The sequence below is a fragment of the Lates calcarifer genome, linkage group LG12 (assembly GCF_001640805.2).
Source record: "Lates calcarifer isolate ASB-BC8 linkage group LG12, TLL_Latcal_v3, whole genome shotgun sequence".
Lineage (NCBI taxonomy): Eukaryota > Metazoa > Chordata > Actinopteri > Centropomidae > Lates > Lates calcarifer.
Genome location: NC_066844.1, coordinates 2,161,314 through 2,176,415, shown reverse-complemented (window position 1 = coordinate 2,176,415; position 15,102 = coordinate 2,161,314). Strand labels below are relative to the sequence as shown.

Sequence of the window (15,102 nt, the reverse complement as noted above, 5' to 3'; positions counted from 1 at the left end):
CAAATTACAGGACTTTGTGAGCATAGCAGATAACTTACATCCTTGATTAACAAAATATCACTTTTACATATCCTTATTGCGACTGTAATATAAGTGAGAATGCTGAATGCTGCTGAATTTAGAGACTAAATTATTCAAATACTGACATTCTTCTTTGTGCAGAGATGTAGCTCAGTGGTCTATTCAGAGTAAAATGACAACTGGCCATGAAGCAGAGCACCTTTCCAAACACAGAAAAAAGACGCAAGATCTTTATTATCCTTTTGTGTGAAAGGAGACTTGACCTTCAACCAGAGCAGTTGGGTTCAAGCTGTCGTCAACAAACCTTCACCTTCCTGGTGAGTCCTTGAGGAAGCCACTGGAAGTCTACCAGCTTCACGGCAGCTTGTTGTGTATCTGACCCTGACTTCCACATAAAGCGAGCAGGAAAAGATACACGTAGGAGGATCAGGGAGACTGTCCTCAGCAGTGAAATAGCAGCCTTGGTCTTTTTGTGACACCTAAAAGTATTTATGTGTATGTTTCCCTGACAAGTGGCCTCTTTTAATTCAGTGTGGATCATTGCTATATTGCTAAAATGTGTTTTTTACGCTCTGATCCCAAGAAGACCTTTATAATAAAGTAGATTGTTTGTCAGCCACCTCGAAAATGAAGATTTGGTTTCAGCAAGTACAACTGCTTAATTAAGAATGGGGGAAATTCATTGTCAAGGTTTAATGAATCCGATGTTGACTGATTAAAAGAGACAGGACAATCTCTGGTGTCAAGGTTAGAAACTTTGTACACTCAGTCTTTCCAAAGAGGTTTTGGGATGACATAACAACTTTACACTGCTTCTGCAATATTGGCTTGATTAAATCATAGGATGACACCTGAGCCAGTTCCATTTGTTCCAGTTCCACCCACATAAACACTGCTGCAGACCAAGCATACCCCGCCATTTGTAGGACCTGCCTAAGACTGTGTAGGTCCCACTCATGTTGCCAAAACAGCTCTGACCCATCGGGACATGGACACAGGACCTCTCTTCCTGTTGTGTCTTGCACCAGGACATTGGCAGCGGATTCTTCGGGTCCTGTGGGTTGAGGGGGTGCAGCCTCCATGGATCTAGCTTGTTCCGATCAAATTGGGATCTGGGGAGTTTGGAGGCCAGGTCAAAGCCTTGGGCTCTTTGTCATGTTTCTAAAGCCATTTCTGAGCAGTTAGTGGTACATGTCAAAATAACATCCGGAGGAATGGCAGGACCCAATGTTTCCCAGCAGAACACTGTATTATAACAGGATCATCAATGTCATTCACTTTGTCTGTCAGTAGTTTTAATATTCTGATGGTTTTAAGACAAGAGAAACAACTACATCATTTGTTTCACTAAAGTGTGAGTGATACAGCCTTGTAGTGTCTCTCTAGTGTTGTCCAACCAATAATAGTATCAAATAATAAAAAGGCTTGCATGTGCTGTTGTGGTAAATTGTAGCACTAATCCTAAACCTAATATCTAACACATCTGTGCATTTACTCTGTTTTGTGCATTACTACTGCAAGTATCTTTTAGGCAAAGTAGGTATTGCAGCCACATTTAACATCTCTCAAAGGAGAAAATAAAACTAGTAGACCGTTCTGTTAGTTTCAGTAGTTGGGAATGATATTTTCATAAAACGGTGTCTCATTGGGATAGAATCTCTGTGCAGAAAAAAAACTCTTTATTGGCTGAAATTCATGAGTTTTATGAATGTGTGTCAATTTTTTATGCCCGACTTCCTTATCAAATCATCTGGGTTGCGGTGCTGCACAGGTCCACTTGTTTTTCTATTTAGTTTTTCTCCACCAAACCCCCACAATGCTCCAGTCCATGACCCAAACAAACCACACACTGATTGGATTGACTGGGATCCAATCAAATAAGGAATTCTGTGACCGGATTTAGGGTTTGCACATAAACAAAACACAAGCATACACACAACTGGCACACACAAAAATAAAAGCACCCACTCTTTTACTCTCTCTCTCTCTCACACACACACACACAGGGGCAGTCATGCAAGAACCCCCTCCACACAATCTCTCTGCGTGTCAGTGCATTGTGGGAAATCTGCCTTCTGGAGGAGGATATTACATCACGGTGTCAGCCAGCTCGCCCGGCCCCACTCGCCAAACTGAGTTACCGTGGTTACAGCAGTGGAAAATTAAAACAACCCTCACAGGAGTTCAGAGTATTATGGAAATTCAAAAGCCAAGTTCAAGTTGTGAATGAGTTATGAGAAGGAGAGAGGTGGGGGAGGTGGGCGGAGTGTTGTTGTATTTGCAGACGGTATAATTGGCAGACCAAAAGGAGGGAAGCAAACAGACAGATGAATTCTGGGAGTGAAGATTCCCAGAGGGAGTTTCTCTCTCTAACTCTCTCTCTCTCTCTTTTTTTGTTCTGATAAAAAGTAATATAACACTGACTTCACTGGACAAAGACCTTGAGAGGGTAACTCAAACTGCTCCTGTCTTACTCTGCCTTTCAATTTCATTTTCATCTCACCTCAATCACTGACACCTGCTGTGACATCACTGATTAAGGTGTGGCCACAAGAACTTGAAAGTTTCAACTTAGAGAGGTGTGAAGCGGCAGCAGAAGTCTGCGCTGTGTGATACTTGATTTTCCCTTCAACACTGCTGTTATGAAAGGCTTTAAAAGCTCTCAAAACGTCTCTGGGATGATGGCTACTCTGTCCTTTCAAATGATTGGTCAAGCCGAGCCAAGCAAGCAACATTTTGTTGTCTTTTGGTATCTTCTGTTGGTTTAAATATTTCTTTAGTTTTTCTTTCCACCTTCCAGTGAATGTTTTTTGTTACTCCACTGTAGGGGCATCAACAGTTTGGGATTATTTTTAATCCTACATGGGTTTTGGGGGAATGAGGTGCTCTATGCATCTGCAAAAAGGGATAAAACATAACCTAAGAATCATACAGTTAAAGGTACTTCTGAGGTATTAAGACTCACCCCATTGGCTCTGCTCATAGCCTGGTAGTAGATGCTGTAGCTCTTGGCAGGAGATAACGGAGGATTCCAGAAACCACCATAGCTTTTGTTGTCCCCCACTGTGAATGGCTGCACAACTGTGAGGCTGGATGGAGGCAGCTCAGCAGCGATGTAGTATGACGAGTCCAAGATGGAGGCATTGCGGAAGCTGACAGGGGCGGAGAAACACTCGGGAGCTTCAGAGGCAGCGCGGCGGGTCTTGGACTTGCGCTCTTCCTTCACAACGAGCTGGTACGAGCTGGAGACAAACAAACAAAGAAAAAAAACATGCTGCTGTGTGCTGTACCAACTGTGTTGCTCTTTTGTTTTCTACTGAACTGACAACGGAGGTGGAAAATGGCTGTTTGACTGGGTGGAGAGGAGAAGAGAATTTCAGTCTTTAGATTGGAACCATTTGTGGCAAAATTCTTATTTTTGTACGTGACGTTAAACTTTCAGTTTCAGTCAGAACAGTATTTGTTGTAGCCCTACACTGTCATTTGAATTCATTTGAACAGGTGCAGTAAATATAGTCTCTTCAGTTAAAACAGTGATGTGTTTGTTCAGTTATACTTATCCCACTATTGAGCCTCTGTGCAGCACCTACCATTAAAAAGCCTCAATTTCCAGAGTGCTTCATATCCATTTTGGCAATAAAGGATTAGTAGAAGGGGGCTGAGGTCTGTAAAGAATCCTCAGGAAAATGCCTACTATCCTTTAAAAAGGAGTGTAATTTGTTCCAAGAGTCACTTTCTTTTCCAAATGGTAGCTACGTCTTGGAAGCAAACTTCAGCTAACTTTCTAACAAAGTAGTTGGCAGATCATTTCTTGTGCTGACTAAGCAGCAAGGTATGAATTAAAAGTGAGAAATATAGTATGTATGTGTGTATGCGCATTGGTGAATGTGTATGTGTGTGAGGATAGAAATTAATGGGTATTTTTGTGAGTCCAGATGTGTCTCTCCCTGCCCTGTGTCTGTGTGTGAGGGTGCTTGTGTATGTGCAAACCCCTCTAGCTGGTGCACATGTGCTTGTATGTGCTCTAGCAGGTGTGCTTGCATGTGTGTGTTCTGACAGGTGTGTAGAGGTGTGTTTATATAGTTAAAAGGTTTGTCTTTGTCTGTATGTGTGTGTGGGTCCTCGAATGTGTGTGCGCGTGTTTCCATTCTGCTCTGAGAGGCTTCATGAATGGCTGAGGGCTCCTTTAGCGGTCAGGACAAACGCAGCGGCCCTCCGCAATTACCTCCATCCTCCACGCCAAGAACTCACTTCACAATTATACGCAATTAGGGAAATGTATGTTTCTGTGAAGGGGGCCGCGGCCAATTATCCCCAGCTCCCGTTTGGCAGCTTTCATAAAAGATAATTGCTGATGACCAAAGATGAATCTCTGTCTCTCTCTCTCTGTCTCTCTCTCTCTCTCTCTCTCTCTCTCTCTCTCTCTCTCTCTCTCTCCCTTCTCTCTCTTTCCTGTTTCTTCCTTTCTGGTGAAATATCCATTTCAAACTAATGACTTTTTGGAGGCTGCACAAGGGATGAAGCAGGCGCTTAGTACAAGGGGTGAATAGGGAATTGTGTGTTTGCATGGACCTACAGGTGTGTCTCAGTGTGTCTTCATATGTGTTAGTGTGTGTTGTTGTACTTCTATCTTTGTGATGGAGGTTTGGAGTTTTAGGGCTTGACAGTTTGGAAATTGAGGAGGTTGTTGAAAAATAAGGAAATGTTCCTCAATCCTTCCTTCTTCAAAACGCTGTTTGACAGTTGAGACCTGGGTCTGGTGTTTAAAATTAAGCTCGATTAAACTAAGAGTTAGGGGCTAGTGAAAACATGTATGTGTTTTTGTACATGTGGATAATATGGCCTTGTGTGCACAAAGTTTCTATTACATAAGTTTATGAGTTTGAGAGGATTATCTGTGTTTATCTGTCCTAATCTTTGAGTGAGTGTATGTGTGAAGTGTGTTCATGAATGCTTGTGCAGATGCCTGCATGGTTTTGCATTGTGCACATGCATTAATCTTTGTGTGTGTATTAATTGACATCCAGTGTTAACCTTTACAGCTGGCTTCCGTCATGTGTATTTTATGTAAATGCATGTGTGTATGCTTCTAAGCATGCATGCTGATGTGTGTGTGTCTGTGTAGGTGTGTGTGGTGTCTCAACCACAACAGCTGTTCCTCTTAGCACAGTCATTTTGGTAAACATTCCTCATCTAAGCTCCTGAACTTGAAATGCTCTGATCTCCTCAGAATAAATACATTTAAAAAAAAAAAAAAAAAGAAAAATAAAACACCACAATTCCTGCAAAAACATTAGCGTGCACATTAACCAGCAGATGCCTGTTCCCTGCTATCCCACGTACATCTGTTGGCACTTAAAACATGTAATACTTGCACAAAACACACATAATAAGCAGGCACATTAAGGGGCTTATCTCGGTTTGATAAACACATAAAGATGTTAGTGACTGGAGAGCAGCCTAATTCAACACAAGATATATTTGCCATGTGTGGGTGATAAATGGCAAGATATGGTATTGGATTTACAGAAATTAACACTAAACCACTGACCCACGCTCACATTTCAGAAATACATTTCCCCAAGTCCAAATTGAAGTGATATATATTCTCCATGCACCCTTGTCGAAACTGTATTTCCCTGAAGGCGACCAAGAATAATGTTCTCCCCTACACCAATTAAATGGATGAGATCACATGTTCAAAGTGAACTTTTAATTAAAAAACACGCTGGCTGAAAAAATGAGAAAAGGAAAAGGAATACATTAGCTGTCTGCCCATTTTAAAACAGAACCAATGAGCACAGTGAACTGGGAACTGGAAGAATGACACTTCAGTGTTTTGTGTGTTTATATTATTTCTACCCCTTTGTTCTTAATTTCCACTGACTGTAAAGACAGAAATAATCAGAAAATGAGTGATGACACTACCACCACTACTTTAGGGAAGGAGTTGACTGTGTTAAAGTTCATGGCCTGGTCGATAATGATCACTGATTATTATCAATCATTACACCCAGGGTTGATTTATGCAACTGCAGGGGAAGTGTGTGCATGTGTTCACTGTATGCCCGTTATAATGTTTTATCTGTGCCATCGAATGCCACAGCGAATGCTTGTTTGTGCATTATGTGAAAAAATGCCTCCTTTTCAAACCTTTTTCCTTCCCCTTTGTCAACAAGCTGTTGGCAGGGAGCTTCAGCTTAAAGCAGTCAAGTCTCAAGGGACGAGACATTGATTGCCAAATTACTGTCAGTCCACCACGACCACTTGGAGTTGCATCTCCATAATGCAGCGGCTAAAAAGCTACAAGACTTAAGTGACTAATGACGATACGTTTCACTGCCAAATATATATTAAAAAAAAAAAAAAATGAAGCCCCTTTCTCGGACTTCCTTTGCATACAAATTAGACTTATATGTGTGAGTGACTTTAATGGCTTTAAAAGAGACCCTTGAGGAAGAGGAGAGAGGAAAGTGGTTGGAAAGGGAGAGTGAAAGGAAAGGAAGTAGAGGGAATGCTGGGAGAAAGAGGTGGGTAATGTGAAAGTATTTTACATTGAATAATATGAATATTATAGAATATATTTATATATTAGCATATTTGTTCTTCATATACGACATATGGACATAAGACAGAAGTATGATATAGTGTGTGTGTATGATATAGTGAGTGTTTTGCATGTTTATTACTGTTATACATGCAGAGAAGAGGATTAGGAGACTGCAGATGAAGAGAAATAAGTAAATAGTAGAAACTTATGTCAGGAAAAAAAAAAAAGGACAGAAAAAAACGTGTAGGAAATTACCTGATAGGTGCTCCACGAGACTGGGCAGGCTTCAGCAGGATGGTTATGGTGGTCTCTGTCTCATTCAGTGGAGCCTCAGACTCATACTCTGGCATCACTGGAGCTAATGGAAAGAAAAGTGACATTTGAAAGCAAGTACTTCCAGGAAGTCACATTTTATTGATTGATCCAGGTCATGATATTTCTAAGTGCTATACAAAGGCAACTGGACTTGCTTGAGGTTCTTGAAGATGTTTCACCTCTCATTCAGGTCATGTGGCCTTTGTAAAGCACAGACAAACAAAAACAACTACATTTACTGTAGCGTTTAGCGTTAATTAACATCATCCCAAATCACAACTGTTTCTGACATCCCTCAAGTTAATACTGTAATAACTATCAACTGAAACAAATATATAAAGCCAGTAAAACCAATGTAATTTACGAGTCTGTGCTGGCTCTTATCTTTGGATTAGGGTTAGTGTGTTTTGACATTATCATATCTTAACAACAGTGGTCTTATCAGGTGCTGATGAGAGCAATGGCTTTACACACATCCAATTTTTAATTTCATGTCTGTCGTACCCTAATATCGGAGGTGCAGCATCAGTGCCCATGTGAGTAAAACATCAACACTTTTTTTCCCTGATTGGGGTGGCATTTAGGTTATTAACACGACTCCAATCCCTCCTTTCTCTGTCCATCCATCTCTATCTGTCTGCATCATTTAATTTAAATCTCTACATCCTTTGGTCCCTAGATGAGATAATGAAGATTGGGGATGGCGTGACATTTGGAGGCAGACATCTCTGTTATGTGCTGAAGTGCCACGTTTTTTTCTTCCTCCTCTTAGCAACATGTTGTTAAGATTTGAAAGCATGATGGAGGAAAGGTCATGCTAAAATCACTGTAGGTGTTGACAGACAGGACGCCGCTGATATCACGCTGTTGACACATTAGACTGTAGTGTTCTGTAGTTTAATCAGCACTCAACACTGTCAGCATGCAGGATTCAGTTGTGTAGATCAGTGGGTAGAGGAGGGCATCAGCACTGCTCATATTTGGGTTTAATGTGCCAAAGATTCAGAATTGAAAATAAATTCCCCAGATGGTTAAATGTGATATGTGTAGCATTCACATCTTAAATTAATTAGATATAATTTAGAGAACTAAAGCAAACTTGTTACATCTTCCGTAAACCCCATAGCTTCTGGCAACAAAGGAGAAGTGGGCACTTGCTGTGGCACTGACAAGTCTCAAGTGCTGAATGTGTGTAACTGGATGGATATGAAAAGATGTGAGTGACGGAAAAGAGCTTGCCTGCTCAGCAGAGCCTCTCTGGGCACATAAAAGTTACAAGGGAAGATGTATAACATTTCCTCTGCTTCATATCATGTGGATTAAATGATACTGATCAATTAATCAATGGGATTAGACGTGATAGACTCTCTCTGGATTACCTAGCTGCATAGATTAGACTTTTTTATACTTGCTGGTGCTAATGAAAATGAGGTTGTGCTTAAATATTATAAGACTGGAGAAACATAATGTTTGATAAGTAGGTGCAATCTTGCTTTCAGTGTCAGAATCTTGTTGTTCTCTTTATGCATCGATACACAGATTTTAAGAGACATTCTGTCATAAATCTCTTGCAAGAAACACATGATTATATGTGGAGTTGAACTGAACAGAAAATGCTGGCTAAGCTTGTCACCTCCACAAGAAACTTTGGCAGCTGTCCACCCCGTGTCTCATTGGCTTTAGCCGATCTAAATGACTCACAGAACATACACTTCTTCAACAACATTCAGAATCCCCCTGCCACTGTGGCCTGTTGGCAAAATAAGACTTTTATAACAGTAGCACACATAGTTGTAATTCTAGTATTTATCCTGCTTCGAAATCATTCTACTGAAGCAATGCAACAAGCCACCATTTGTGCAATAATCCGGACTCCACTCTGCATTGGCACTGCTGACAGTTCATAACAGAAACAGCTCATCACGACAGTCATTGCAAGGTGTTGTTCAAGTGCCTGTCAATCAATTTGTCTAAAACAAAAACAGCTCTTTTCAGTGATGGAAAAGCAGTGCAACAGTGGTTCAGTGTGCCCTCAGTAGAAAGTTGGACTTAGGATTGTAAGAACAGAACAGCTATTGGCTCGGAGCTACAGTGACTGTCTCCACAGATATACTGATAAAAAGCTCTGCTAAAGGTCACAACTACCTCAATGAGGAGGAAACAGAAATAACAACATCCTGAGAAGGGAAGACAATCAGATAGACCATTTGGGAAGGGACTGTTAAAGACAGGCAAAGAAAAAAATAAAAGGGGAGGAAAGGAAGGAACAGAGACAGAGAGGAAGAAAGAGGAAAAGAAGAAAGCAATTGAGAAACTGAAGGAGGGAAGAGGAGAGGAAAAGGGAGAGGGGCTGAGAGACAGGAGGAGAGTTAGGTAGAGCTGGAGAGAGACAGAAAGGGTGAGTCAGAGAGATAAAGGGCAATGAGAGACATACAAAGAAAGAAAAAGCGAAGGGGTTTTATTTTGCATCTGTCATTTAAACAACAAAGAAAACCCTTCACAAACCAACATAAGAATAAGAATAGAGAAGTCCTCTTGTTCCAGAATAAAGACAAACATTAACATGTGAGGGCATTTCACAGTTTTTGCTATGAAAGTTTTTTTTTTTTTTCCTTCCAGGAGATTGTTTTCCTTTTTTGTGGTGCCACTGACATTTTCTATGGATGAATGCGGGTGACATAAACAGAGGGTTACAAATGGAGGGAAAAAGCCAGACAGATATGAAAACGGTCACTCAGACAGACAAACAAACAAAGTCGCAAACAAAAACTCAGACTGGCACATTCACAGAGAAACTGACTGACACGTCAATCCACCAGCTGGCCAACAAATAAGCAAATAAGCCCTCAGTGTCTCATATTTACCTGCTATTATTATAATAATATGCATGAGGGTGTCAGGATGTCTTTGTGTGGTTACAGAGCAGACATCAAACTCACATCAACAAATATATTTAGATAAATAATTGCAGTTTAAGTAATTAAAGGCAAAAGAAAAAACAACAACAAAACAAACAACGACAACTTAGCACTTGTGAACATGTCAAAGTAATTTTTTACCTGCTATCTTGGTGGTGATGCGGGTGGTGACAGGCGGGCCGAAGCCCTTGTTCGTGGAGGCTTTGAGGGTGAAAAAGTACGTGGTCCCCGGGTAGAGACCAACAAACAGATGATGGGTCTCATTCCTTAGCTTGAACACCCGTCCCCTCTGGGTTGTCAGATCTGCACTGGGGTCCAACGAGCTCAGGGCCTTGTACGTGATCTGGAGGCAGACAGGAAACAGTTTTACTCAGTTTGATGTCATTTAGTTCTGTGTGTTTCTTTAATTTCAGGAAAGCTTAGTTTAATTTAGGCTGTGCTGTTTTTTTTTTTTTTGTTTTGTTATTTGAGGGTAGATAATTGATCTTAAACACAAAGAAACTGTTAGAATTGTGTTAATTGCATTAATTACACCTTAAGATGTTCGTACCACTGTTGCTACTGTATCAGTGGTGTCATCACTCGGGATCACTTGTTTTTAGTCTGTAGAAGTAAATTACTCAAAATGAAATTACATCTCTGATATTGAGATTATGCTGCTGATTAAAGACTACTTTACATCTCACTCCATGTGTCGTCCTTGTTAGACTGAAGAATATCCAGGTCTACTTTCCCACTTTACATCAAATTTCAGTTTTTTCTTCTTTTTTTCCATCCAAAACAAACAGTAGCCTTCAGGCTCTGCCCCCTCTGTTATGAAATTGTCTGTTAAACGTCATGAAAATCAATTTCGAAGTCGCAGTGATGTTGGCTCTTTACTACAGGTCTGTGTTTCTCCCCATGAAGTCCACTTTGAGACTGGAACAAATTGAGCAAATTGACCCCTGGTCACTTAACTGGCAGAGGCACTTCAATAGTTCTTCTGTTAAAAGAACTGTCAATGTCTGTCGTAATGTTGCTACTGGCAAGTTTCCATACTGCACAACTGTCAATGACTGCACACACAGAGACAAACACACACACACAGTAGAACACTGGAGGACAGCTGTCATGGTGAATGACAGTCAGTACAAAAGAGTATTGACTGGTGGGAAAAAACACATTAATAGCAATTCAACCCCAAACACACTTCATCTCCGTCAATGTGTGTGTCTGTGTCAGGATCTCTAAGTGCATTTCAGTTTGTCTTTCAGCCTCAAAGTGAGGGAAAAAAAACTATACATAAAGTGTGGAGGCAAGGTGAGAATGAGCGAGAGAGGTAGAGAAAGAGGATAAACAAAAGAGACAGAAAGAAAAAACAGAGAACATGAATGAACCAGAAAGTACTCGATGGAGAGGAAACCTCCACCAACACGAAATTTTTCTCCAACTCACAGAGCTACAGTGCAGCCCCTGGAATGGTTCATGTTTCCTATCATTTGTCTTCTGGGTTTGATTTCTTGACAAAACAACATGTGAGGGCAGCATGGTTTAGTTGACTGCCAACTAGGAATCCCCAGAGAAAATCTTTCCCACCAGCATGAGTGGAGCCTCGTAGCTATGGCTAAAAAAACAAACAAACAAACACAAATGATTGTAAGGCTGGACTGAGAGCGCCGTGTCTGCCAAATACTATTCAAATTTGTTGGTTATCCTCTGACATATCTTACTGTCAACACTCAAACATGGGTAATGTGAAAAGATATTCAAAGTTTACACATGGAGGATGAATATAAACACAACTACACAACCATTCAACTCTTCTGTTCATGAGTTATGGTGCTGAATAATGGCCAGAAATGTGTTTTTGTAGAACAATATGATGTAACAGTGAAGTATATCATCACTTCATCATTTCATCCTATTAGACATTTGTATGATATTTTGACCTAATTAGAAATATGAATCAAATTATGGCAAACAAATGTGTTTTGTGAGGTCACAGTGACCTTTTGACCTTTGACCACCAAAATCTAATCAGTACATCTTTGGGTCCAAGTGAATGCTTGGGCCAAATATGAAGAAATTCCCTCAAGGCGTTCCTGAGATGTTGCCTTCACAAGAGTGGGACAGACGGGAAACCTGACACCATAATGCCTCCAGCCACAGCTGTCGCTGGCATGGAGGCATAAAAAGCACAGAAAGACAAAAATATCGAGCAGGAATCAGATGTGTTGAATGTGAGAGAGAAAATGAACGATGGAAAGAGCTGTCCTAATGGACCACTGGTCTAAAATCAGTACCACATAATCATAAACTCTCCAGTTTGGATTCAGCCAGGGAGCTTTGTTGCATGCGATCACCATTTCCCATCTGCGCTTTCTTTCACATTCTACTGTGGTCAGTCCACCAAGGGCAAAGAGGAAAAAAATGTTAAGGCAGAACTGACAGAGAACAAGTGTCACCAGTGACACCAAAATAAATACTGATGTGTTACAACTTCAGGCAGCTTTCCTGTTTCTGCAATGAAGCTGCTACATAATGAGTTTAGACAGAACAACACAGGGTGAGGAAAAGTTAAGTTGAGGTGAAGCAGAGAGTAAAAGTGAAGGAAAGAGAAATAAGAAGTGCAGGAGGATGGAGGAGTGTAAAAGACAGATGTACAGGCCAGAGCTACAAATGGTGAAACACAGAGCTGTAATGAATGAACACACAAGAGGGATTCCAGAGATTTAATTTAACTTACAAACTGATTATGTTTATGATTATCTTTAAATGTCTCATCATTTGCCATTATTGTTCTTCATGCCAATAAAAACCCTGAATGGAAAACTGAAACTGAGATGGGGAGTTCTTTTGTCTTTAAGAAAAGCTCATATTTGCTCTTATTACATGCTTTTGTAATTTAAAAAACTAGTGTTGGGATAATAACCATAATGAATTGAAAAATCAATCTGAACTAGAATGGTGAGGAGAGGGAAAGAAGGAGAGAGTCTTTGAAATTGAGGCATAATGAGAAATAAAGCAATGAAAATATAAAGGAAATCTGAAATGAAAGAGAAAAATAAAAACAGAGGATGAACAAAGGAGAAAGAAGAATAGAGAGCCAGAGCCAAACTGAGGCTGAGAGGGAGAGCAAAAAGAAAGAGCGTGATAACAAGTGACGCAGATGTATGTTTGTGTAAAATGGGTAGCTTGGAGGTGGTGTGTGTGTGTGTGTGTGTGTGTGAGAGAGAGAGAGTGAGTTTTGTGGGGTGAGGCGGTGGGAGGACGAGGAGGATCTCAGCACTTCACACTTGTGGATGTCGGGCGGCCCTCGTCACTCCATTAACAGACTCAAATCAAAAAGCCCTGGCAGCTTGATGCCTCGCTTTTGACTACAGGCCTGTGGGCTGGAGTGGTGATGTGTGAATGTGTGAGTGTGTGACAAAGATAGACAGAGAGGAAAAAAGAAAGAAAAAGAGAGAAAAGAAAATACAAGGCAAAGAAGAAGAAAGACGAACAAAAACATGAGCATGACAGAAAAGATGCGTTATTCAGTCATTCAGACTTTCTGGCTCCAAACACCAGGAGGGACGACAGTGTGCAGCAAACTCAAACTGCATGCTGGGATATGTGACATCACAGAGGCTACATTCATGTTGTGAATTTGTTTGTCTGTCCATTTTGTTTTGTTACATCAACCCTTGCTTTCTGGGGTATTTCCTGTCATTGGCCTGGACCATGTTCTCATTTCTAATAATAAATAATTTCTTAGAACCAAAGTGCAATTCAAACTGGCAAACATATAAATGGCTCTCAAACTGTGATTGATCAAACCTCCCAGTTTTGCCATGGGCACTATGGTGGATGGGGGAAATAATATAAAATCATCTATAAATAAAAACAGTGCTGTTTTCTTGCTTCTCACTCGAAGCATTTTTGTCCTATGGATTTGGGGTCCTAGGCTCAGGCGGTCCTAGCGTGACATAAACCTTAAGATTCCTCCCAATTAGCATTTTTGGACCAAACAGTTCTGAGAGGAACTAGGAACTGCTCACTGGGGAGGTCCCCTGAGAACTACATACATCCTCTACATACCTGACTGACGGTCAGTATGGCAACATCAAAATTGTACTGTATTTCCCCCATTGTATATACACTCCATAAAACCTGGACTTCAGCATTGTTCAATTTTTTCGAGTTACAAGCCACTGTTTACACAGCTAATCTTTTACAGTTTTAAAAAATGGTGGTCGCTGGTGCTGCATTGACACATATTCCACCAATCACTGTACACTTGCATCACTCAAAGTTCCTCTTGTGCTGGGAGAGAACCTACTCTGAAGCACAAAAAAGTCCCTCAGGAGGGAGTTCTAAGAAGTACAGTCATTCTCAGTTCTTGAAGTGCAGACTCAATAAAAAAAGGGAAGCTCCTTTCATCCAAAACCACCTATTGTCTGTGTCAGGGAAAATGTCCAAAATGAATGTGATGTGATATAACTTCTGACATTACTTAGCCTGGTGCTAACAGTTTGTACAGTCACTGTCTGTTACTGTTTCTGAGGACAGTGGTGGCTATAATAAAGGTAAGAAGGTGACAGAATGAGCTGAATGAATGGATGTTCAAATTGTACTCATGTGAATTTCAGGTGAGAATCACATTGTTCCCTGTTTCCTCTTGTTTGAATGGCATCATTCTAATCCAGCCAGAATGACCCTAACCCAGACATTAACTGCAGTTAATGAGTTTAAATGCCTGTCCACAATTCCCGATCCTACAGTTCTCATTCTGTTCTTCTGTTTCATTGCCATGGCACTGAGAAAGTAAAATGATGATGAGTTCTTCCCCACTTCCCCGCACTTAACTCCCCTGGTACATCACAAACAGACAACTAAATGCCTCTCAGATTGAGGAACGTGGGACAAAACCTTCAGCCAATAGAAGACAGCGGTCTAAAATGCAGCAGAAAGCCCTTGACAGAGCAGCAAGCTTCGCCTTCGACAAGCAGCTGACGTCTCCCAGGCCTGAAAGTTCGCCTGGCTGGCTGAATAAAACATGTTAAATCAATAGCTATTTATACAGACTGGGACTTAGGGGCTGGAACAATAAAATATCATCTATTTCATCTACGCTGCAGTTTTGGTTTGCATATCGATGGCTGTTATTTTATAAGTCATGAATAGCTCTCTATATTTTTATGGGCTTTACACTCTCTCGCTCTTGCCTTTGCTCTCATCTTATCCACTAACTCTTTCTCTCTCCTCTCTCTCTCCCTGTTGAGTGGTGGACTCTCTTTCTCTGTTTTATCACTCTTTCCATTCTGGTAAGTATTTTCT

General features: G+C 40.8%; 1 protein-coding gene across 8 annotated transcripts in view; it reads right to left on the bottom strand.

Moving 5' to 3' along the window:
* Positions 1 to 15,102, bottom strand: part of ptprt (protein tyrosine phosphatase receptor type T) — a 295,874-nt gene that overhangs the window by 118,227 nt on the left and 162,545 nt on the right. For all 8 annotated transcript variants that reach the window (XM_051074478.1, XM_018702965.2, XM_051074474.1 and 5 more), the window contains exons 12-14: positions 9,946 to 10,147; positions 6,827 to 6,929; positions 2,987 to 3,263 (exon numbers count right to left, since the gene is read on the bottom strand). In XM_051074478.1, the coding sequence (XP_050930435.1) occupies positions 2,987 to 3,263; positions 6,827 to 6,929; positions 9,946 to 10,147 (582 nt within the window). The remainder of the gene's footprint in view (positions 1 to 2,986; positions 3,264 to 6,826; positions 6,930 to 9,945; positions 10,148 to 15,102) is intronic.